The 27,632-nt window shown below is 32.5% G+C and overlaps 2 protein-coding genes across 2 annotated transcripts; one reads left to right on the forward strand and one right to left on the reverse strand.

Moving 5' to 3' along the window:
• Positions 1-3,552: 3,552 nt before the first annotated feature.
• Positions 3,553-19,085, reverse strand: LOC132725435 (CTD nuclear envelope phosphatase 1-like). Its single transcript, XM_060710572.1, has 7 exons — positions 18,853-19,085; positions 13,707-13,773; positions 13,128-13,246; positions 12,282-12,353; positions 11,541-11,657; positions 8,009-8,120; positions 3,553-6,020 (listed from the first exon to the last, which is right to left on the reverse strand). Exons 1-7 carry the CDS (start codon positions 18,949-18,951, stop codon positions 5,875-5,877), a joined length of 732 nt encoding a protein of 243 aa, XP_060566555.1. The 5' UTR covers positions 18,952-19,085; the 3' UTR covers positions 3,553-5,874.
• Positions 19,086-19,125: 40 nt separating this feature from the next.
• LOC132725436 (uncharacterized) lies at positions 19,126-27,600 on the forward strand. Its single transcript, XM_060710573.1, has 6 exons — positions 19,126-19,298; positions 22,259-22,474; positions 23,676-23,861; positions 24,352-24,483; positions 24,914-25,009; positions 25,270-27,600. Exons 2-6 carry the CDS (start codon positions 22,276-22,278, stop codon positions 27,270-27,272), a joined length of 2,616 nt encoding a protein of 871 aa, XP_060566556.1. The 5' UTR covers positions 19,126-19,298; positions 22,259-22,275; the 3' UTR covers positions 27,273-27,600.
• Positions 27,601-27,632: the final 32 nt, after the last annotated feature.

Below are 27,632 nucleotides of genomic sequence, written 5' to 3' on the forward strand. Positions count from 1 at the left end.
CCACAGATTCTACATGTATTAATGTACTGTACTAAACCAAACAAAACATCTACATTATTTTCCATATAATATATCACACAGTATCTAGATGTGATACTTCAATTCTCTTATTCTAACATTCACATGTCTTATACATTACAGTACACTTCTCTATCACATACATTCTTTGTTAATAGAGTTGTTTTCCCCTCATATCAATTTTTTACCACTCATTATCTTCTATACCAGAATACAAGACTTATTTGCACTTTTTCACACTATTATAATTTAGTGACAAATATAATCATTTTCACAATTATAATTACTAGTTAACTAAAACATTATACTCAATTTGAATTTCACACATATATCTATAAATAAACAGTCACAGAAAGTTCAGAAAAAGTAAGTTTATCTTTATGATTTTTCAAATATATATACCAGATTGATCTAATTGATTACAATGTAGATTACAATGTAGATTATAATGTATTGCACTAAATAATATCTAACCTTAACCTGCTGATGTTCTAAAAATAGACGTGTCCAACTTACATTTATAAAACTGTCGATTATCAAAAATCATATTTACATGCTATTTTTATACCTTCTTGAGGGAAAAGCATGGTACCACTTTTCAATTTTGGGTCATTTTTTTCACAATCAAAATCATATATTATTCTAGGAAAACTGAATAAGTGAAATTTTACATGCAAGTTATTGGTCTTGACCAAATGGAACAATCTTGACAAATTATTTCCAGTCTGGTCACATAAAAAAACCTCAGTGAAGTCCGTTTAAAGTCAAGCTGGGTAAGGGTTAACAATTTAACATTGACTGTTTGTTGTGGTAGCCAGAACTAAGGTGCATATCTTGACATTTCTATGTAATAGCTTTGTTAGCATTGAAGTAATGACCATAATCAAAAGTTTAATAATAAATTGTACCAATACCTACGCTAATAAGTTGGTCATGAAAATAGGTTGAAATTTTCTTCAGAAAGTTGAGTTAAGATAAACCTGCTGAAAGTTATGATGATTCTAGAACACACCCAACATTAACATATCAAACAAGTGTTCCCTCATTTTTTGTTTATTATAGTCAAAATGTAAAACTGGTAAAGATTATTTAAGTATTGATATCAGCGTATAACAGGTGGGAGAAAATTACATTTAGAATTATCACCATTAATTTTTTCTCCTCTACAGCATGAACTTTCCCTACATTAAACATTTGCCCTCATTTCCATATCCCTGGTGTTAATCTTACTAAACCACCCGTCAAAAATCACACTGTTTAATCCTCACAAATACCATGTACATGTATTAGATGTCATACTTCCATTCCTATCTTAAACTTATTACTTATAAGATACAGTCACTGATTATGTTAAAACATTTGTCTGAATATAAATAAACAACAAGATCTGTTGAAATGTGTAGGTGGGTCAGCTAGAAATTGTAAAATGGCATAGCCAATTACATGTATGAAATTGCTGCATATTTCGTAACAACAAAACATTTAAAATACTATTTCATGGATTAATGGAATTAAACAGTCAATAATAAGATGTAACTAGACAAACCTAATAACAAAACACTTTCATTTGATTCAAATAAACTGTGAGTTGATTAACATATAGATATGCATCCAAATTTGATCCTTATCTTTATCACCTATAAAATGAAGAAAAAAACTGATCAAAACAGTGGCCATTTAGAACTTCAGTCACTAAACAGGGAATTACTTAGAAATCTGGTAACTAAATAACTTACATTTTTTCTGGTTAAAATAAAAGTTAAAGTTCTGTTATAGAAATATCATGGTTTAAGTTACACAAGGTGTATATCTATTGCTTTAAGTAATGTCCCATCTTTACCTTACAATGGAATAATACAAACTATTGTTCCAGTTTATCAAAATTTAACAATACATGTAAGCATTCACTGAGTAACTCTGATTTTAACCCATAACCTGCTGGATCCAAAAGTTATAGAGCTTTTGCCACCAGGATAGTCAGGGCAAATCCCTGCAGTCTGTCACCAGGATAGAGCCAGGGCACATCCCTGCAGTCTGACCAGGCTCTATACTGTTGATTGACCAACTATGGATAGTTCCAAAAAAATGGATGCTGGAAAAGTCCATATAAGACATCCAGTAGGTTAAGGGTTAATATATTTGTCATATAAATCAGTTTAAACATTCAGGGAATAACCTTGTTCTAGCAGTGATACAGCTACATTCAGTATGTACTGGGTACAAGATTAGGTAGATTATCTAGGTAACCATGGTAATGGGAAAATATGGGTGATTTAATGTACAAATAAATTTAACTCTATAAAATAATTACCCCAACTCCCAACCCTGTGAATTTCATACATCATTTACCTCCCCTTATTTCATTCTATTTATTTAATTACAAAGAAGGCTTTATCAAATTTAACACATACATTAATTTCATAGGTATCAAAATGTTTTATACATTTCTATTTCATACAGAACTGTGTGAGACCTATCAATATCACTATTTCTTATTTCTATAAACTTTACATTTCTCATGATAATAGTTACAAAGTAAAAAAACAAAAAACAACAAAAACAACAACATCTTATGCAAAGTGAGTTATCCTGATGAACTGTTGAAAAAAAGCACTTATCAAATATGTACAAGTTTAATCATTTTGTGTATAATATTTGCTAATGTTTAAATTATCAAATGAGCCGCGTCACGACAAAACCAACATAGTGCTTTTGCGACCAGCATGGATCCAGACCAGCCTGCGCATCCGCACAGTCTGATCAGGATCCATGCTGTTCGCTATCAGTTTCTCTACTTGTAATAGGGTTGGTAAGCGAACAGCATGGATCCTGATCAGACTGCTCGGATGCGCAGGCTGGTCTGGAACCATGCTGGTCGCAAACCCATTATGTTGGTTTTGTCGTTATGCGGCTCAAATAATCTTTACACATAAAAAATAACCACAAAAAAAAATCTGTACAAAAAAAACCCAGCAAGAAAGTATTTTTTTTCTGCTTAGCACTAGGGTGCATTTATGTTAGTAAAAATATGATATTTTGCTGCTTTTAAACTTATATTTTGTATGCAAAATTTACAAATGATGAGAATTAAACAGATTTTACAGAATGTCTTAATTAAATTTGAACTTTGTTCAGTTTATGTTAACTATTCTTGTAATGTTTGCCAATAAAATATATGTATCAATACTAAACTTCAAGACCAAGCCAATTTTTTAAATAAAGAAGAGATACACAAAATTATTTCTAAATAATCATAATAATTATTTTCTCCAATAAAAATAAAACTTAATTTCAATTTTTCTTATCAATCTGAGGAGTGAAATTAATATAAAATCTGAAAGCAGCAAAGTATGATATTTGAAGTTTCTAGAACAAACTAAATTAATGTAAATAATAAAATTGTGTGCAGCATACCCAATGCACAGCTGCCTTTATAATGGTGAAATAATAACAATTATGTAACAACAAATTTCAAGTTTACACTGCAACCTCTGCAAAGCAATAACCCATTGACAACAACCGGGACAAATCTCCTCTCTCTAGAGAATGGTCTCTTAGCAACAACCAAAACTGTTGCCTCTAAAAGGGTCTTGTTCTGCACAGATTGTACTGTACATAATCTCTACTGATTAACATTCATGTTTCTTAAATGATCTTCATATTTTAAGGTATTTTGCAATTTAAAGGAACGAAAATGAATCCTACAAATTTTTAGATGCAAAACTGTTCTCAAACACCAGCATTTGATTGGTTGGCGATTAATTTGAATCAACCAATGGCTGGCATTCATTTCTCCCTGGAACCAGTAGTGAGGTCAGTGGGTAACAAAAACATATCAATCGTAGACAATCACTGATTTTTTTTACATAAACCCATTTTTCATTGGTATTACATATTTTCTTTATTTCAAAATTTGGAGAACCTGTAAATTATTGTCAAAAATAACTCCAAAATAAAATATTCAAACTGTATACATAAATTATGCATGGAATAACATGTCTTTATGTCTAGGACTTAATTTCAAATTATGTCAATACAAACAAAGAAAAACAAAAGAAATTCTGTCAATACATTTTTTATGCTGTTCAAAGATGGTATAACTAGAACTGTGTCCAAAGGACACGGATGCCCCCACTGACAACATATATATGGTATATAGTGAAAAAATCAACAAAGGGCCATAATTCTGTTAAATTTGGTTGCAGCAAAAATTCCTTCCTTTACTTCCATCTACACATTAAGGTTGTTCATCCCTGCAAGTTTAAGCAAAATCTGCCATCCGGTTTAAAAGGAGTTGCGTTCACAAAATTTCTACATAGTATATAGTGAAAAAATCAAGAAAGGGCCATAATTCTGTTAAATTTGGTCACAGCAAAAATTCCTTCCTTTACTACCATCTACACATTAAGGTTGTTCATCCCTGGAAGTTTAAGAAAAATCTGCCATCTGGTTTAAGAAGAGTTGCGTTCACAAAATTTCTACATAGTATATAGTGAAAAAATCAACAAAGGGCAATAATTCTGTTAAATTTGGTCGCAGCAAAAATTCCTTCCTTTACTACCATCTACACATTAAGGTTGTTCATCCCTGGAAGTTTAAGCAAAATCTGCCCTTCCGGTTTAAGAGGAGTTGCGTTCACAAGATTTCTACATAGTATATAGTGAAAAAATCATCTGTTAAATTTGGTCGCAGCAAAAATTCCTTCCTTTACTACCATCTACACATTAAGGTTGTTCATCCCTGGAAGTTTAAGCAAAATCTGCCCTTCCGGTTTAAGAGGAGTTGCATTCACAAGATTTCTACATAGTATATAGTGAAAAAATCAACAAAGGGCTAAATTCTGTTAAATTTGGTTGCAGCAAAAATTCCTTCCTTTACTACCATCTACACATTAAGGTTGTTCATCCCTGGAAGTTTAAGCAAAATCTGCCCTTCCGGTTTTAGAGGAGTTGCGTTCACAAGATTTCGGGACGTACAGACAGACAGGCGGACGGACAAACGTACAGACAAGTGCAACGCTATATGCTCCCCACTTTGTGGGAGCATAAAAACTATTCCCATTTTCAGATATACATGCATATACAAATATTTCTAAAAACTTTTTTTTAAATCTATCATATTTTCCAAGTCTGATACACACTTCTTCAGTATTGTTGTTACAGAATAATCCCGGCACAACTACAGTAACAGTTTAACAAATATAAATATGTTATTTATCTAGAGCTATTGTTATGCAGAATGAACAAGATCTAAAATTGCTGGAATTTGTTGACAGCATAAAAATAGCCACATATTGCTATTTCAACAGAATTATTTTCAACACAAATATACATTTTACCAAATATTTGTGACATCCAATAATGGGTTGATTGGTAGACGAATATAAAATTAAACTCTTTTTGCACCAGAAGTGACCGAATATGGATATAAAATTATTTAACATACACTTTTTAAACAGAATAAAAATGATGTTCTTAGCAGAGATATGAAAGTTTATGTAAATAAAACAGTGATTCTAACAAACATAATTCTTGACTGTTTCAATATATGAGCCGCGTCACGACAAACCAACATAATGGGTTTGCGACCAGCATGGATCCAGACCAGCCTGCGCATCCGCGCAGTCTGATCAGGATCCATGCTGTTCGCTTATAAACCCTATTACAAGTAGAGAAACTGTTAGCGAACAGCATGGATCCTGATCAGACTGCGCGGATGCGCAGGCTGGTCTGGATCCATGCTGGTCGCAAACGCACTATGTTGGTTTTGTCGTGACATGGCTCATTTAATAATGACACATGATTAATTAGATGATCCTATGATACTGTCTGTATATAATGGTATCTGAGTGTTAAACTAATATACGACAACTTTGTGTAAGTTCCTGCTGAGGACAGAACGTACATCGTTACAGAATCGTAGAGAGTCCAGCAGCGGTAATAAACATAATAAACAAGTATCTGTTGCGTCACTAAACCATGACGTGATTGGTATAGCATTATCTGAAATATAAACATAATCAATTATTATACAGGCGATCATTTTTTAACCCTTAACATGCAGAATACATGTTACATAATTTGTAACAGTTCATTGAAAAACGTCCACGTAAAAGTACAAAAACTAAACTACCAACAGTATAAAGCCAGGTCAGACTGCATGGATATTGGTGGTAAAAGTTAATCACTTTCGGTTTCAGAATGCTAAGGGCTAATCTGCTGAAATCTAAAGTTATAAACCTTTACTGCCAGTGAATAGCCGGGCCAGCTTCTACATCCATGAAATCTGACCAGGCCCTATACTGTTGACTGACCAACATGTGTGTGTTTTAAGTTTAATAAGGGGCTCCATGCACCTTTTCAGGCACTGAGAGTAGAGACCCCAGACATATCACCATTTATGTCCTGAAATGTATTAAATTGCCAAATAGTAACCTTGACTGACCAATTTCAAATTTTCATTTTAATATCCCCAACAAGAGCCACTTTCCATAAATAAATGACAAAGTTTAGAAAATATAATCAAAATGTAATCATTTGAAAATCAAGGTCATTTAAAGGTTAAGGTCATTTCTAAATTATTCCACATGTCTCTTTGGTCACAAGTGTCGTTTTGTCCACATATGAATTAAAACCGTACATAAATAACAAAATTATGACAACTTAACCAAAATTTAATACTTTGACCTTGACAATCAAGGTTATTTAAAGCTCAATGTCAACAGTCATATTTTGTTTATTAAATCATAAGTCAATATAAATTATGAGCATAATATACTGCAAATGTACATGCATTTTGTTTGTTCTCAAAGTCTTACACAAAATATAAATTATAGGACACATTAAAGTTAAAACAGCTTTATTAGGTTTGTTATCTATTTTTACACAAAAACAAGGAGACAAAACATTAAATAACCAGTAATCCATGTAAATTACCAGTAATCCATGTAAATTACCAGTAATCCACGTAAATTACCAGTAATACATGTAAATTATCAGTAATCCATGTAAACTACCAGTAATCCATGTAAATTACCAGTAATCCATGTAAATTATCAGTAATCCATGTAAATTACCAGTAATCCATGTAAATTATCAGTAATCCATGTAAATTATCAGTAATCCATGAAAATTAAATTATCAGTTATCCATGTTAATTACCAGTAATCCATATAAATGTCAAGTAATTCACCTAAATTACCAGTAAACCATATAAATCATCAGTGATCCATATAAATTACCAGTTATCCATGTAAATTACCAATAATCCATGCAAATTACAAGTAATCCATGGATATAAATTACCAGCAATCCATGTAAATTACCAGTAATCCATGTAAATAACCAGTAATCCATGTAAAATACCAGTAATCCATGTAAATTACCAGTAATCCATGTAAACTACCAGTAATCCATGTAAACTACCAGTAATCCATGTAAATTACCAGTAATCCATGTAAACTACCAGTAATCCATGTAAATTACCAGTAATCCATGTAAATTACCAGTAATCCATGTAAATTACCAGTAATCCATATGATCAGTGCAGACCAAGATTAACCCTCACATCTAAGCTGTCTGATCATGGTCTGCACTGTTCACTATTCACATACATGTGAACTTTTTTCGATGATCAAGTGGGAGATTTTTCTTCAAAAAGAGGTAGATTTTTAGAATTTACAATAAACAAAGAATGCAGTTCTGACATCAAAAATAGGGAGATTTCTTACATTTGTGAAAATACCCCTTATTTTAAGAAAAATCTTTGAAAACATGGCTGCAGAAAGAGGTAGTCTCCCGCTTGAAGTGGGAGTGTTCACATGAATGTATTCATTCAGTACATATTTTGAAATTTTCCCTGTAAATAATTAACTGTTTTGTCCAGACTGAGAGATGGACAGGTCTATTTAAGATACTGAGGGTGATACAGGTTAGAACAGTCTTACTATGTGTTGATACAAGTCATATACAAAATGAGAGAGTGATATTACCTGGATAAGCTCTGTATGCCACAGGTGAATTATCTAGTATAAATATACTGGAGAGGTCACGGTTAATGGCAGAGAGATCTTTAGTGTAACTACCCGCTGCTAAATTACAATGCTGTAAATATTACATAACATCAAACTTTATACATGTATACTCCTTGTACAATATCAATAAATAAGGTAGTCTTACTATCATGCTTTCCCGCCAAAAAAAATCTAACATCGGCCAATATCTAAGCAAGTTGGTTATTTCCAGCACAATACCTTTTTCCAAAATCTTAGGCATTAGATTTTTAACAAGCACTCATCCTTTATTGATATGTACTAAATTTCGGTATAAACTCTTAAAAATTATTTGAATACCAAGAGATCATGAAAAATAATGTTCTGGAAATGGCCGATTTATTATGATATTGGCTGATGTTAGAGAAATTTTTTGGCAGGAAAGCATTACAGAAACTTTCCCTTAATGTAATGAAATTTAAAAAATCTAGACCAATTTAGAAACCTCTGATCATTGATTTTATGAAAACTGAAACTAGCATAAAATTATATTATGTCAACTTGTTACCATCAGAATACAAATGCAAAAATTGGTTCGTTCTGAAATGACATTTTAAATCCCGTGTGCATAATCATATCACACCAACATGATTCAAAGTTAACAACTGCAGGTTCATATAAATATCATTATTGATAACCTTAAAAATCATTGCTTCTGAATCTGTACAATGAAATCTTTGTAGATGACAGAACAAAGTAAATTATTTATCTGCAGCAAGGAATTTTCACAAGGACTGTCACATTGGAGTCCTCATCAAGTCTCAGTGCTAGACAGTGAAACAAGTGCCATGTACAAAAATGTAGTACTTTTTTTTAATTCACAAGGGGGCAAAAAACAGATCAGAAGAAATCCATACTTGTAAAACAGGGTATCATAACAATATGCACTAATACTTCCTTGCAAGAGCAAACTTTTATAACAATGTTGAGTGACAGATCCAGACTTTTAAATCTTGACCAGGTTTAATGAAATTTTATAGGAGAAATGGATCTTGTTTTATAAAGAATTTATTTTAGTTTGATTGTGCAAGAAGTTAGAAGCTTACACTATAAACACACATTCAAATCTGTTCCCAGAACCAACCGGTACTGAGCAATGAGTTTAAAGTTTCTTGCTAAAACAAGATTGCATTTGAGAAAAATGCTATGCCACCGCATTAATACAACACTAAATAGTAGTGTAGGAACAGATTTTTTTGTTTCTATACAATTGAAGATTGTCATAATGCATAGATCCCTGACCTATCTAATTCTTATTATCAGATTAGTGGTTAAATCTGTTGTTAACTCAATAAAAGATCAGAGTAGGAATATATCAATGCACTTGAGTCTAGTGAATTTGGTGGTGAAGGTCATATTTCACACAGCCTAAATTTCATGACTACATCAAAGGACAACATAGTAAGACACTTTGTCAAAATCTAGGTCAGCTGAAATCAAAGTTCACTTAACATCTTAATCTGTACACATTGTTCAAATTTCATAGCTGTACATCAAAGGACAAAAAGTAGGTCACATCATCAAAATCTAGTTCACCAGATATCAAAGTTCAATTTTACAACTAAAACTGTGCACATGGTCAAAATTTCATTGCTGTACATTAAAGGACAAGAAAGTAGGTCACTGTCCCCTTGGGCAAGGCAAAATTATGGACCCAAGGGTTTAATTCAAAACAATCTTGATACAGGTCCACCAAACAACATTTCAAGTCAAATATCTAAGCTGTAGCTTTCTCCTATTCAGAAAAGATTTGTTTTATTTTCTGTTTTTACTATGTGAACATAATGAGAATCACTGCCCCTGGGCAGGGCCAATTTTAACACTAGGGGCATAATTAAAACAACTTTAGTAGAGAACCCATAGAATATATTATAGAGCAAACATCAAAGCTCTATGCCTTGTACCTTCAGACAAAAATATTTCTTTTTTTTTTTTACTATATGTACATAGTAAAAATCAATGACTCCTGGGGGTGGGGCCAATTTTGACCCCAGGGCTATAATGTGTACAATCTTGCTAGAGGTTCACTACATAATGTTTCATGCAAAATATCTTAACTCTAGCCTTTGTAAATTTAGAGAAGGTGATTTTTTAAGTTTTTACTATATACATATAAGGAAAACCTATGGCCCATGGGGCGGGGCTAATTTTGACACAAGAGGCAAAATTTGAACAACTTTGGTAGAGTACCTATAGATGATATCATTTAACAAATATTCAAGCTCTAAGCCTTGTACCTTCAGACAATAAGATTTTTTTATTTTTACTATATGTATATATTGAAAATCAATGACCCCGGGGCAGGGGCAATTTTGACCCCAGGGCTATAATTTGAACAATCTTGCTAGAAGTTCACTTCACAATGTTTCATGCAAAAATATCTTACCTCTAGCATTTGCTAGAAGAAATTTTTTTACTATAAAGTTTTTTCTATATACATATAAGGAAAACCAATGACCCCAGGGGCAGGGCCGATTTTGACCCCAGGGCTATAATTTGAACAATCTGAGTAGAAGTCTACCAGACAATGCCTTATGCAAAATATCTAAGCTCTAGGCCTTTTGGGTCTTTACAAGAAGGTATTTTAAGTTTTTACTATATGTACATATAGTGAAAATCAATGACCCCCGGGGCAGAGCTGATTTTGACCCCAGGGCTATAATTTGAACAATCTTGGTAAGGGTCTATCAGACAATGCCTTATGCAAAATATCTAAGCTCTAGGCCTTTTGGGTCTTTACAAGAAGTTATTTTAAGTTTTTACTACATGTACATATAGTGAAAATCAATGACCCCCGGGGCGGGCCGATTTTGACCCCAGGGTTATTATTTGAATAATCTTGGTAGAGGTCTACCAGACAATGCCTTATGCAAAATATCTAAGCTCTAGGCCTTTTGGGTCTTTACAAGAAGTTATTTTAAGTTTTTTCTATATGTACATATAGTGAAAATCAATGACCCCCGGGGCGGGGCTGTTTTTGACCCCAGGGTTATAATTTGAACAATTTTGATAGAGGTTTACCAGACAATGCCTTATGCAAAATATCTAAGCTCTAGGCCTTTTGGGTCTTTACAAGAAGATTTTTTAAATTTATTCTTATAATTCCTTTTGGTTGCCATGGCAACCAGTTTTCTGCATGGAATGAAATTCTTTGAACAACTTTGGAAGCCCTTCACCCAAGGATCAATCCTGCCAAGTTTGGTTGAAATTGGACAAGTGGTTTTTCACAAGAAGATTTTTTAAGTTCACTATATAATCTATATAACACACACACACACAAACAAACACACAGGTGAATCGCAGATGCTGCGGTGGCATAAAAAAACAATGACTTGCTCCTGACGGGGTTTGAACCAATGCAGCTAGCTATCATTAGATTACTAGTCCGACGAGCTAACCATTCAGCCATGCCGTCACTACTGAATGGATTTTGGTCAGTAAAGACCTGTGGACACTAGTCAATGATACTAACCTGCCTATAATATCGTCTATTTAATATTCCTCTGTTATTATCAAGTTTATCAGCAACTGCTGCCCCATATATCTCCATAGAGGCTGTAAATACAACTAAATCATACCACTGACTCACCTACAATACAAACAAAATCTGTTATAATATGTATGGTTGTATTACATATATATTACACTCTTAAATATAAATAGAAATGCAATTATTTAACCAATGTTCCTGGATTCTGTTGCAGAACTTACCATTTATATTCAATATGTTGGTCTGGTTTTTATACTGACTTCAACATTTTTTGGTCTTGCACACCCAATTCCATCTTACCAACTTTCCTGGGTAATTGACCAGTAATTACCAATTATCCACAACTGATTTAATTCCAAAGCCAACATGTTTTCAGTAGTAGTGATAAACAAATGACTATTTGACTCAATATCCCAGATCAAATGTAACACAGAAATTTGGCCTCTTCCAAAAACCCAAGTAGCAACACCTGGATTTCAAGTCGGATGTTATCCTTATTGAACCAAGTGAGTGGACAGTTTAGAATTAATATGAAAATAAGCTCTTGGATTCCATCAAACAGTAAGAAAGGAAGAGCACAGTACAATCTGACAATGACAACACAATATAAGGTTGTCACGTCAACAAAAATTGTAAACTATGTCTGCTTATTGATCTAGTTGGAAAAGTACAGTAATCTAGTGATCATTATAATTAATATAATACAGAAGTAACAGTACTTACAACTTCCAGAAAATAATCTACATGTGGTCGTTTGTGTACAAAAAATCTCACAGGATGTCTGTCTATCATAACCTTGAATATATACAACAATAAAAATTCAAAATAATTAATTTTCAAGCTTAACCAGTGAAGGAAAACCCTTGGGTACTCAGGAGCCCACAAGATATGTAAGTGCCGCCAACAAGACATGTACAAATAAGACGCCCTATCAGAAATATCCATCATAATTTAAATTTACTGTAACTGGATAGCTTTATAAAATGAAAGAAGGCAAAGTTTTTGGCAGAATTTGAGCATAGTGAAACACACAGTGAGGCACAAAGGGTTAAAACTCAGCCATTTAATCATTCCTACCTCTAAATGGGTAGTAAAGCCCCAAACACTTATGCTTATTAATTGATAAGATATTTATAATATTATGGTCAATATTACATTATTATTTGTCAATGTGTCACACATACCAGTATGGGAACAGGCTGAAATAGGACCATTAAAATATTATGGCTATGATGTCTATACAAAGGCTTATTTATAGCAGATTTTGTATCTAAGGACAATTGAGGTTTTAAGGAGGTCTAGTCAGTGTATCACCATAATTATGTGAGCTAGCTTTATTCTAGAGGCAGAGGTTAATTTTAGGTTATATCTAGTAAAATGTCACAATAAGCAGCAGCAAAAACAACTAGCTCTTTTCTCCTTCCGAATCATTCCTTTACTTTAAGACGTAAACTGTACCTTTACATCAATTAATATCATCAAATTTATCTAAGGCTATTTTTGGAATTCAATTAAAGGAACACTTTGTGTTTTGTGTAAAAAATACGCCGCCACTTAAAAACGTCTTACCTTTAATACAAAATCTGGAGGTGTCCCTGGTTTAACAGTCTGTCGTATAACTCCATCATGATGTGAATGTATTAACGTCTCATCTAAATCTAATACTAATGTCTTTCTCCTAAGCATACCTGAAAAAATTACTTTAAATTGTTAGCATGGTTTATTTTACAACAAAATACAAGTATGTATATGTATAAATCTGACCAAAATTGTTAATTTACTTTAATTTTATTTGGTTTGAAAAGGTACACAATTCACATGGGTGCAAGTTAAAAATTTGGAAAAACCTGAAAACCTTTACATGTATTCATAATCATTTTCCTACATTATCTTATAGTAAAACATGATGAAATTTGTCACAAAAAAACCTGAGCTTCAGGCATATGCCTGAAAACTTGCACCCATGAATTCAGTTGTAACTTTCCCAGTAATACCAGCTGCTGAGTATTTATGTGCAGTGCCCCTACAGTAAATAATGAGTTAGAGTACACATGTATATCACCAGATTTACAAAACTTTTAAAATTTTATTCTTATTACATGTGTAATTGTTTGTTAAATTTCAATATTAGTAAAAATGACAACTTACTAAGTCTATGCTTAGATAGAGGTGATAACGGTATAACTTCATATTTTACTGTTTGATGTTGTATAACCTGAAAACAGAAGAAAAGATATAAATATCATTGGACTTTCATCAAATGGAATAAAACATCTTCATTACAACAAATGTAACAAAACTGTGCCAAATGTTTCTAATCATTGCAGTGACAAAACATCTTACTCTTAGTTGCTGAAGACTTATTTTTAGAGATATCTACATGACACTCCCTAGCAATCATGCAGAAGAATTTAGCCACAAGCCACATGTACTTGACATAAGCTGAACAGTCAGAAACTATTCAAAAAGACAGAAAATACAGTATAAATGACTGGTCACACCTCAATGTCCCTAAATCCAAACTGGTTGAAAACTTAAATCTCCTTAGCTATTTTAAGGAAGGGCCAATTCTCTAATGTTGTTAAAACTTGTGGCCCGACCCTTTTGCTTTTTTATAATAACTATAACATCCATGTATAAACTGTAAATGTATTCGTTACTGTTTTGTAGTATGTTTACATGTGACAATGTATCTGTTCTTGTATAAAATGTAAAAGCAATAAAATATGATTAAACCATCAGAAAAATATATACGACATTTTAAGCAATTTATGAAATTTAATAAACAATCTTTTTATATGTGACTTTTAAAATTTATTCATTAAAATGATTGATCATATAATGTATTTGCAGGACTTTTTGACCTACAATGTAATTGAGGCTGAATCCATGTTGGATGTCAAATAAAACATTGTTGACCTTAAAATGCTGTGTAATGTTTGTTGCCACAATGTGTCCCACTATTCTTTACAATGATAACATGGCAAAGAAATGGGCCTACTTGCCAGGCTACTTGTATCACCTTTATTTACAAGAGTATTCGGACAGCTATCACATGTGTCATCTGATGATACTAGATAGCCAATTAAGCAGTTGTATTGAGGGGTAATAGTATGTTTGTAGCATGTTGCAGCTACTATCTAGCAGACAAACAAAATCATTATAAATGAGCAAAACAGTCACTGAATTTAGCACAGGCCCGATGGCCCATGGCCAGTGTAAATAAGTTCAGGCCAGTGTAAATTTTAAGAAAATTTAGTTAGAAGTAGAATAAATTCAAAACTGGAATTCCAACCAGTAAACTGTAAAAAAAATTTTTTATTCAAAATCTTAAATTTGTTGAATGCAAAGACTCATTTTTTTTTATTCAAGGGCCATAACTTGGCTAAAAATCATTAAACCGAAAAACCTGTTAATTATGCCCAAGAACTTGAATCAAGTCAAGTTATAAATTACATTAGTAGTATCTAAATTTTATTTGACTCTTATGAGTAGTACATTCAAACTTTAAAGATCATTAAAGGGGCCATTACTCTGACAAGTATCATTGAACTGGAAAATGCTGATGATATTCACATCTAGATTTTGGTACTGATCATTCCTGTAAATGGTTTAGATGAAATTACATTAGCAGTTTTTGAGTAGTACTAAAACAAGTTTTGTGACAGGTGGTCAGACATGCAATCCAGTTGGGATAAGGTGCTATTTCTTTTGTTTGATAACTTATGTTGTTACAGAATGAACTTTACTGGGCTTCCATTAAGTTTCAAAATTTGGAAGTCAGAGACTGCAAAAACTCTGACATTGGAACGCACATGATGTATGTAAAGAAAGACTGGATGTCACAGACCACAGAGCAGTTCAGCAGTGCAGTCATAGCTTGCAGGGAACATGTCTCACACTAGTTCTCCAGCACCATGTTTTTCACAACAACATTTTTAATCTTCTTTTATACTCTTTTTAGCTTTCGCAATTTAGACATGCAGACAGCTCTATGTTCCAGCGAGTTGTTTGACATTAGTGGAAGATAGATAGATTAGATAGTGCCGACAGAACAGATCCCTGTTTCTCGTATTCTCGGGGTTTCTCGTATTCTCGTGGAATAATTAAAACGGATGGAAGCGACGCTCGCGACTTCCGTAGATATCCGAAAACATGTCTATTTAGCAGAGCATTTTCATCTTGATTAAAAAAATAAAAGAAATGCGACAAAAAAAGATAAAAAACCAAAATAACTGTGGAAATCATCGTAAAATCCAGAGAATAAACATTAAATTTATCAATTTCCCCCCAAAAATCATCACTTTTCTAGATTTTTCCATGTTCCAGAAACCTGCAGCGGGTCTCTGACGCAAGACGCATCAAATGACGGTCTCACACTACTATTTATACAATACAGCTCAAAATATTTGTTCCACAAATAGATAGTATAAAAAAGATATGAACTCCAATTAAAAACCAATAATGAAACATTGTTTGTCCCAAACACATTTCATTTTTGACAACTTCAATGGAAAACAGTAGTAATTATTGTTTAATGCTCATATAACTAATAAGTAACTAAAAAATAAACGTAAACTTAATATATATTAGAGAGATTATGTAAATAACAACACTAAATTGAGTTCAAACTATTTTTGGAACAATCAAAATCATTTGGTACCAAAGAGGCGTCAATATGATCCTAAAAGTTTGATATGGCCTGCCAAGCTGTTATTAAAACACAATAAAATTACAGATTTAGGCCATCAAACACTCATTAGGTGTGGCACCAATGATTTGAACTGGTATGTAGAATAAAATCATCACATAGCGACCAGCCTTAACAACCAATCAAATTCCACGAGAATACGAGAAAGCACCTGCTTCACATAGAGGGTGAAGGTCAGTATATTCAAGCAGAAATATCTTTAGTTTTGCTTACAGTTACGATCTTTCTTTCTTTATATTTTGTTTATAAGGTATTTCTCTGTGTATCAGGCTAAAAATACTGTAACAAAATGTTTTTTTTTTAATATTATGCAACCAAGTTTAGTCCTTAACCCTCCGAGAATACGAGAAAACAGGATAGGTGTGAAGAATTAGTAACGATTCGCCACACTAACGATTCGCCACATAACGATTCGCCACAGAGTAATAACGATTCGCCACAGTTAAATAACGATTCGCCACAGTATGATTATAATAGATCTAACAATGATTTTTTTTTAGTTATCAACAAACTTTTTTCTTTTGTAAATAAATTGACGCCGAAATAATCCTTTTATTATCTGACAATGTGAGCTATTGTAGTCGCCCCGGCGTCGGCGTCCGCGTCGGCGTCTGCGTTGGTTAAAGTTTTTTGTAAAGTCAAATATCTCAATTATTACTTGAGATATTCAATTGAAACTTACAATACTTATTTATAGTAACAATGTACATCAGATTGACAAGTTGGATAACTCTGCCTACAATATTGACAGAATTATGCCCCTTTTTAACTTAGAAATTTTTGTTAAAGTTTTTTGTAAAGTCAAATATCTCAATTATTGCTCGAGATATTCAATTGAAACTTACAATACTTATTAATAGTAACAAGGTAAATCAGATTGACAAGTTGGATAATTCTGCCTACAATATTGACAGAATTATGCCCCTTTGGAACTTAGAAATTTTGGTTAAAGTTTTTTTGTAAAGTCAAATATCTCAATTATTGCTTGAGATATTCAATTGAAATTTAAAATACTTTTTTATAGTAACAATGTACATCAGTTTGCAAAATTGCATAACTCTGCCTGCAATATTTGCAGAATTATTGCCCCTTTGAAACTTAGAAATTTTGGTTAAAGGTTAAAGGCCTTCAAAGATATTTACTTGAAACTTTACACATGCACTTAGGGTCATAATTGGAGGGTCATAATTGTATGTCACTGACCAAGTTCCATAACTCTATCTTGCATTAAGGCTGATTCATATCCCCTTTTCTACTTAGTTTCTTGGTTAATGTTTACATGCAAGGTTTACATATCTCAATAACTATTCAAGATATTTATTTCAAACTTCACATATGCATTTAGGGTCATAATTGTAGGTCACTGACAAAGATCCATAATTTCTTTCTTGCATTTAGGCTGATTGTTCTCCCCTTTTTCAACTTAGAAATTCATGGTAAAGTTTTGCTTGTATTTTTGTAAGCTGTTATCTCAATAACTACTGAAGGGTTTGTACCTATTTTGGGACAATTTTATGCATTCATAATAATAAAGCAGTGATTTACTTGATAAAACATCTTAATAACAAGCCTTTGTACCTTTTCTGTCAAATTTATGTATTCATAGGTAATTAGTATTATTATACTCAATAAAACACCCTTGTGACATTACCTTCCGAATAGTCAAGCCAATACTGTATAATTAGACTTTCTCTTAGGCCTATAACATGAATTTATAAAAAAAAATTAGCCCTTTTGTGAACTTGAAAAATTTAACATTATCAAGGCTCTTTTACTATCAAGCACTTAGAATAGTCGAGCGTGCTGTCCTACCGACAGCTCTTGTTATTCTATAAAAGTTTGTTATTATATTTTTCTAGTTTATATATATAACGAAGTTATAAAATGTGTTATGTAATTTTGTTAATAAAATATTTATTTGCATGTGTTTTTATTCTATAAAAGTTTGTTATTATATTTCCAGTTTATATAAATAACGAAGTTATAAAATGTGTTATGTAATTTTGTTAATAAAATATTTAGTTTTCGTGTGTTTTTTATTCAATAAAAGCTGTATTCAGTGTAATTAATTTATGTAATTAACAAATGAAATATAAAATGGATTTTTTTTTCCATCAACAATTTGAAAACAGGTGTGAAAAAGTTTGTATTTGAACACGTGGCGAATCGTTATTTAACTGTGGCGAATCGTTATGTGGCGAATCGTTAGTGTGGCGAATCGTTACATTACCGGTGTGAATAGAGACACTTGTAAGGAAATTTCCACAAAGAACAAAAATAGTTAAAGATGGTGTATTATGTCATTTAAATTGTGTTTCTCTAAAATACAAGACAGATGATCTGTTAATACAATTCTTTAGGAGAATTTAATGTTTAATATTTATTGACTCATCTCTATTTTTATCAACTCTTTTAGTTTTAGTCAACTTTCGGTTCTAAATTTTTTTATTTCCTGTTCAACTAAAACGATCCCCACAATTTCACAAGTAGGAAAAATATCACGATATACCAACAATTGTGTGTACAGCTGTGAGACACAGCTCATGATTGTTGTCATGCATAGTTTCGTGTTTATTTACATACCGAGCGAATTTGACGTTTGAAACAGTAGCATATGAAACTCCATATCTTAGCAGCCAGTACAAAAAATCCTCGCAAGCCCATAACAATATACTTGATCATGAGTGCAGATAAATCATCTGGCAACACAAAATCAGGTAAATGTTTTGCAAAAACAGACAAAATTAGGTTTGTCGGCGACAATTTAGAAATCTGCAAACCACAACTTGCACAAGGCAGCCATTGATTTCCCACAATTCCCAAATCTCACGATACTTTGCACGCGATATTTAGGAAATGGCGTCTGTGGCAACAGCAAGTGCGATGTGCCAATTAGCAAAGAAGTTAACGTATTAGACAACTATATTCAAGTAAAATGATTCAACCAGAGTAGAATCTCTTACGTGATATATGTTTTCGTTTTCAATTTGAGTGCTAATTATTTGGAATAGCTTGTTTTGCAATGTATTGTAAGTTATGCTATGCCTATTTTCATTATCACCATGAGTTCAAGTGGGTGGGGTACAGATTGTTTACATCATGATCATTAATGAAAATGACAGTATTATTTTTTGTTACCTTAATTAAAAATGATTTTCAAGTATCACCACAAAACTGTTGACAATATAACCAGCGTGACATATTTTGCATTATTGTAGATGTCAATTATTTTATCGATAAATCTGTTAAAACATAACATGAGGATGCAAGGCGAAGCATATTATTGTCTAAGAGTATAGCTACCAAAGCTTGCCATTTTAAGTCGAAGCATATCACCAATTAATTCTTTCTGCAAACAACTTGTTATTTTTTACACTTTTGCATTAATTACCGTATTAAATTGTTTCTATTTATCTCCTTTGGGGCGTGCATTTTATAAAAATGAGGGCGCTAATTAGAACTATAAAAATGTGCTTTATAACAAGTCGCAGTATTAATTTTTTTGTATTACGTAATGCAATAGAGGCTAGCGCGATACATGTGTCGTTTGATATTTTAATTCATGTATGTAGCTATTCAACATGATTGGCACATCTAGGTGCTGGAAGAAGGAAAATCATTACACAGCATCTTTCAAAATAAAGTTATTAAACAAGCTGGCGAGAAGGGAAAACATCATACAGAAAAAGTATCTGGTCTAGACATAAAGCGTGTAGGAGAATGGTGCCAGATGAAAAATTAAAATAGCCATCACATCAAATTAAATTAAAAATAAGACTTGAGGTGCTGGGCGCCCTGTACGATATCAAGACATTGTAATCAGCAGGCCTAGACATTAACTTTTGAATCAGGTTGCCCTGTCGGGCAAGTAGTTTTTAAAACTACTTGCCCTGACCTAAGACTTACTTGTCCTGACCTAAAAATGGTAAAAATGTATAAATCAGAAAAAACAAACAAGCTCATACATTAATACTTCTTGTATTAGGTAATGTTAACAATTAAGGCAATAAACTGGACATATTGTTTATGAAATTGATTGTTAGTTAGACACAAATATTTTTTGCATTTAGTAGTTTTTCTAAAACATCGGTTCATCTGTTTATTCAATGTGAATATACTACGGTCATGTACATTTGTTGATAAAGGAAACGGAAGGAAAAATATGAGCATGCGCCGCGGTAAGGTAATTCCTCGTTCAATCATCAAGTCAACAGCCGTAAACGAGTCTTCGTTGACTAAGTTCATAATGTTGTTATATTAGATTAAACAATAAATCATTTTAAATGCAAAAACTTTATTTAACAATTATATTTAAAGATCAATACGATTATTTACATATTTTCAATGATATCTTTACATGCAAACATCAAAATTTAAACAACAGCATAACCCGGGAATTACCTTGTACAAAATTAGATATAGTCTATTATTAGAACGGGGAATAACCTTACCGCGGCGCATGCTCATATTTTTGCTTCCGTTTCCTATATCAACAAATGTACATGACCGTAGTATATTCACATTATTGGTAATGATTCATGGTGTATTTTTGTTTTAAAGATGTTTATAAATGAAAAGATATTATTTCTATTCATTTTGTACATGCATTTTGTCAATGATGCTTTTTATTTTCAATTGCCCTGTCGGACAAGTGCTTTTCAAAATAACTTGCCCGGACCAAACTTTGAGTTGTCCCGGGTAGTCGGGCAACCGTTAATGTCGAGCCCTGAATCAGCAAAAAAAGTAATTGAAAACATTTTGGCAGGTGATGGGATTGTACTGTCTGAGAGTGATGATGACTCATTTTCGTACTGGCTGAGAGTACAGATTATGAAAGTGCTGGACATTAAACAATTAAAAAAAAAATAAAAAGAGTTGAAGTTTACTGATTTTCTGTTTGAGTATTCTTTTGATTGATCACTAGTAGTTGTAATTTTTCAAATAAAATGTATGGATATTTTGCATTGCCATTTTGTTATGGATAATAAATCTATAAGGTCAGATATTTTTCTATCACAAAATGTGGTAGGGGGCGTTTATTAGAGGGAGAGAGTTAAATGGAAACAATACGGTATGACCATTAATACAACCTGTCAAATCTTAAATGTTAAGGGGGCCTCCGTGGCCCAGTGGTTAAGGTCGTTGACTTGAGATCACAGGTCCCTCACCGCTGTAGGTTCGATCCTCACTCGGGTCGAAATCTTTCATGTGAGGAAGCCATCCAGCTGGCTTACGGAAGGTCGGTTGTTCTACCCAGGTGCCAGAAATAATGTCCGAAGGCGCACCTGGGGTCTTCCTCCACCAATAAAGCTGGAAAAAATCTCGGCGGGACGCTCTAAGATGGCCCGACATATGGGCTTTCCGGCGGCGACCTTAAATAAACGCATTAAAAAAAAAAAAAAAAAAGAAATTAAATGTTAAATGGATATGACTATTATTTATTTTAATCAAGTTGATTCATTTTTTAAAAATATTTTTATGAATAATTATGGATATAAATATAACAATGTCAAGCTAGAAATTTTTATTTATCTTCTTAAGTACTCATTTTAATTTCATTCTCTTTAATGTACAATAACATTTAAAAATAAAATAAAATATATATTTATGATAAATTTGACAATTTATAAAAATGATCTGTCTGTTTACAAAAACAAAAACACAATTGATAAGCAAATCAATTCTCTATAAAAGATAAAGGTGGTACACATTGATGTGGTATGCTTGACACACGGGCACGCTTTGTCAAACATTCTAAATGTGAACCTGAATTATATTCGCCATAGATCAATAAGCATGTCACTATAGTATTTCAACTTTAAAGTATTTTACTGGAATATAATACTAATTCTTGTCACAGACTTGCATTATGTATTAATGGTACCTTAGTGAGTTTTAAATTGTCAGTTTGACAGACAATAATGAGTTAAGTACTCATATTTGATAAATCAGTAAAAATTCATATTAATATTAATTATTGTTTCAATAGACTAAGAAAAAGATGCAATGGGTGGGGTAGATGGTCAACTACAAATTGACACAAAGCTTCATGAGGCTGTGAGGTTCTCTCAGATTGAGGATGTGAGGATCGCCCTCCAGCAAGGTTATGATCCCAATCTGATCGGAGTGTATATGTGGAGTCCCCTTCACGAGGCTGCATATAATGGAGACAAAGAAATTCTCAAGTTGCTATTACAAAAAAAAGGTTTGGATCTTTGAATAGAATTTTTGAAGGGTATAAAGCTATATCTCATGAAATATTTTTTATTAAAATTTATGAATGTTAAAATTATTTTTAGAAGTAGGGGTTCAACCATTTAGCAGTGATTTTATGAATGGGCCAGGCCATTGGCTCTTATGATATCAAAGAAACAGTTCTTTTATACAGATATTTTAGAAGTACTCTTTTAATAATTTTATGAACAAATATTATTCATGTAGCTTTATACACTTTAATTTTCCCTTGATTATCCAGTTGCATTTTTTCTGTTATCATAAATGTCAAATTTATTTTTCCTGCTATTGTCATTATTAATCTGTACAGAGAGGTGTTTCATATCATTTATCATACTTTAGCCAAATAAACATGATAATTGCTTGTTGCTTAGGAATTCAACAAGTCCAATCAAGTTATATGTTCTTTACATTGTTGATGTGATTTAAAACACAAACAATGCTTTACTAATCCCAGATGGTGGTATGCATTTTTTTTGCTGTTGTCTTAATTCTTTATAATGTATAACTATAAACTTGTCACTTAAATGAAATTTAAATATCAGAGAGAGAAAAGAAGAGAAACAATAGTCTATTGTTGTATAAGAGACCATATGATAACTGTATTTCTTACATAGAGAATATTGAATGAGTGTAGCTTTAATACTAAATTTTTTAATCTATTATCTATTTATCACAGATATAAGATAAGAACAGTAAACTGTTAAAAGATTTTTCAATGATGCGCGTATAGTGTTACACTTACATTAGTGCCCTTTAACGCTATATTTGTATATTATGCAAATGACTTCACATCAAAGTGTTATATCACAAGTGTAATATTGTTTTTATCAAATGACTGTATTACACTCCTGCGCCAAGCTCTATGTGATAAAAAATTAATATTTCAGGCAAAGTGGCTATATCACGATGTTTTTTAGAATTTAAAAATGTATAAAAGTTTAAATTTGCAATTTTTACACTGTTAGTAGTGAAGAAAGATGGCAGAAAAATGCTAGGCCTACCAGATGAAGGTTGTACATGTTGTTATTATTCATGAGCACAAAGAGAAACACATCTTTGTTTTATGGCTGCAGCTAACACTATAAAAAATGTGAAGCCATTTTAATTTTATTCATACCCTTGTATAAAGGAGATATGTTTTCATTTGCAACCATTATACCTCTGTACAGGTGATCCAAACAAGAAGGATTATCAAAGGGGACGTACAGCGACACACTATGCCGCAGAAAATGGCCACATTGAATGCCTCAAATTGCTGATAAACGCAGGGGCCAGGTATGATATTAAGGATGAGGATGACAAAGATTGTCTTGATGTTGTCACTCCTGGTGGACGCAAAATTCTTGAAAGATTAAGTAAGTCAGATTACTTTTGATGATTTTCTGTTACATCAATGTTATATATTCATCTTAGTAGTTTTTTGATGAAAATAGAGTAAGTTTTTTCAATATATGAAAATATGTGCACATTTTGATTTATTTTTCATAGTTCACACCTTGTATAAGGTATTGTTATAATAAAAGTTGTTATAAGCCCTACTATTTGAAGAAAAAGAAGAGCTATTTAACTCACCCAGGCTTCGGTGTTTGCATTGGTTAATTTTTTGCTTGCGATAACTCTTAATGGATTTTGACAGAACTATGGCCCTTTTTTAATTTAATAATTTCTACGTTATCCAGGCTCTTGTTTTACTATCTAGTCGGACACAGTCATTATCCTACTGTAACTCTTGTTTCATCAAATCATGGTAACTGTAACAGACAATAGAATAAAACATTGAAGCAGCTTGGGAATTCAAAATTGAAGCATTTGCACTATTTATGTTTTGATATTGCTTTGTTTCAGAAATGAAGGATTTAATGTTAAACCCTGATGACGATAAAGATGAAGGAATCTCAACTGACCGGTCACATGACCTAACATCTTTATCTTCCAGTAGAAGATCATCAGTCATTTTTGAGCAAGACGATGGTCCAGGTATATATGTTTACTCATCTTTATTATTTGATAAATATTTTTTTAGGAGTTGTTTCAGTGCATTTCATAAGATTACATTGTGTGGCATGAAGGATAAAAATGCCTGGCAGTTGTATGTTATTGTATGTAAACAAAACAATTAAATTATGTTGCAAGTGTTATAATAATTGTTAATGCTTCTTTCCCAGAGAAGATCACATGAACTGGAAATAACAGAGTCAGTATACTATATGTTTTAGCAAAATGGAATTTCTTCACAGTTGAGTCACAAGTTAATTTTATTCTGAAGATTTTTGTTTATCTACAATTCAAGCATAAAACATATAAAATTTGTATTTACAGCATTTATTCTGAATTATTTGTGAATTATTAGGAAGATATCAGGTATTTCAAATTGTTAAATTAAGTAAAATATGTTTCTATTTATCAGTGTTAGGTCATATTCACCTGTCTGTGGAGTACCATGCAGCAAAGGGGTCACTGAAAATACGTGTATGGCAGCTCTCTGATCTACTTCTTCCACCTCGTGAGTTTGCAACTTTATTCTTGTGTGATGGCCACTTTGTAAATTTGCTATTTCCCTGTTAAATGTATCATTAACTAAAACTGTTCTGGACTTATATTTTTTTTGTAATGTCATTTTCATACATCCCATACTGTGATCTCCCTTATTTAGTTATTGCCATTACATTTGTTATTTTGTTTTATTTCATGGCTCTGCTGGGATTCTTTGTCAATGGTTATATTGTTTAATTTTTTGATTTGTTTTTGTCTGTTAATTTTCAGCAAATACCTCAATGATTCATTCAATTTATGTAAAGAGCTACCTTCAGCCTGACAAGAAACGTGAAACAAAGCGTAAAACAGAAGAAGTCAAAGTGGACTCCTCCAAAGGTTCTATTCATTGGAAGAAGAAGAAAGATATTAGCGTTAAACATGTATTTACACCGGCAAACTTTAAGTTTAGTCAGCCTTTAGAATACTCAGGAATAACACATGATGTTGTCAAAGAAAAACAGCTAGAAATTGAGGTATGTGTAACACAGCGTTACTCTCACCGAAGTTTCCTTATTGGAATGATACGTATGTCGTTAAAATCTGCCGTGAAGAAATTGAAAAGGGAAAGATTAGTAATAATTCCATGTATGAACCACACAATTCCTTCTAGCATGAAGGTATATTGTGCATCCGAACTGGACATTGTGAATAATTCTCCAGGTGGAAATTACTTCTTTAGTAGCCCAAATGTGAGAATTGTGCTTCCGGAGGATACAGATGATTCATCTGAAAAAGCTGCCAGTAACCCAGATTTGCAACCATGGAAACATCACTCTCCATCTGTGGAAGTAGATATGAACCAAAAGTTTGAAATTGTGCCAAATGTTCCTAAATTGGATTTAAATATAACGCCCTTAGATGAGAGTGGATATTCTAGTGAGTTTCATGTATCGTTGCATGGTGAGCTAGAAAGCCCAGATTCTGACAGTTCTAAAAATAGTTTTGTAAGGTTACATGAGAAAAGTGTAGGTATTCCAAAAGTTCACGATCCATTGAGGAAAATGAAGCCCGTCCAAGTACTAGAAAATATTAAAGAGCACAATTTAAGAAATACTGAAACTAATTTAGTTGGTAAGTCAGATGTTAAACTAGAAATAACTGACTTTGATGATACTGATTTAGGTGAAGTTCTTGTTGAGAGTGGTATAAAAAGTAATAAAGAAGCGGAGAAATCTAAAAAACAAACAACAAAATCTGGTAAAAAATCAGATGAAGATTCAGGTTCGAGACCTGAAACCCCTACATGGGATTATTATGATATTCCAACAGAAGTAGTTTCTCAGGAAGTGGAACAGTCCATTACACCTTGGAAGGAAGGTGCAGCACCTGTTGTGTTACCAATGGAAACAACACTAGGAATAGCAAATACCAAAGATCAAAATGTACGCCAGTTAAACAAAAGTGACAAATCTGTCCGCCATTCGAAGAAAAAATCAAACAAACCAATTCCTGGAAAGGCTGTCCCACTAATTCCAAGTATTGTTGTTACAAATGCTGAACAATATAAAGAAACAAAAATAGCAATACCAAACGAAATTTTAAGGGAAGTGAAAGATAATGATGTTAATAATTCTGAAGAAATTAAAATATCTGTTGATTCTGATAAAGGGGCTAGACCCAAAACAAAGTCATTGCTGAAAAAAGTTGACAGAAAGATGTTTATTAATGTTGGTAAAACAATAAGTAAAGATAGAAAAGGAAATTCTGAAGTTGAAATGTCAGAAAACAACGAACAAAGAAATAATGAACATAACCGTCCAAAATTAAAACCGAAGTTCAGGAAATTGAAAAAATCACAAGAGGTGGATTTAAAAGATGTTTGTAATGATAATGAGGAATTTAAAAAGAAGGTGAAGGTGCCTCCTTTAGATTTATCGGGTAAAAATACTGAACCAGTCCAAACAGTAAGTTATCAGCAGACTGGTAACTCTGTAGTTTTAGACATGGACAAGCTTTCATTGTCAGCAGCCAGTGCTCATGTTGTGGAATTAATAGAGGATGACATTAGTATAACGGAGCTTGATGAAGGTGATCAGTTGTTTACAGACAGATCGGAGGTTTCTGTTTCAGCATTTACAGATATTGAAAGTGGATTAGGAGATTACCATATTCCGGAACGAGTGTCTCCAACCAAGTATATGATACCAATGCAGGTATATGATGTTGATGACACTAGTTGTGATGAGTCAATTGCTACAGATAGGTCATATGTTCCCACTACTGTTTTATGAATATCTTAGTTAACTAGTATGGTAAATTTTCTTGCCATTGATAATTTCCTTCCTCTTTTGACTCTACAATAATAGTCTTCCTTTTTAAAATATATTAATGTAGAATCTATATAAGATATGCATTTGTAAAGTCTTACATTTATATCTTGATATTTGAAGTCTCTAAGTTCAAGTAGTTAAAGTTGATAATTTCCAATCACTTGCCTCTCACTTCTGCCAGGTATTTGGAATTCATTTTTAAACTGTTTTAATTTAAGTAGGTTGTGAAAGTTTAAAGGGACTCCATTGAGGTTTTTTGACATGACAGGACTGGAGGTGATATTATGAAATTAATGTTCCATTTGATGTAGGACCATTAAA

Source organism: Ruditapes philippinarum, unplaced genomic scaffold (genome assembly GCF_026571515.1).
Source record: "Ruditapes philippinarum isolate M1 unplaced genomic scaffold, ASM2657151v2 ctg5539_1_1_1_1, whole genome shotgun sequence".
In the NCBI taxonomy this organism is placed as follows: Eukaryota; Metazoa; Mollusca; class Bivalvia; order Venerida; family Veneridae; genus Ruditapes; species Ruditapes philippinarum.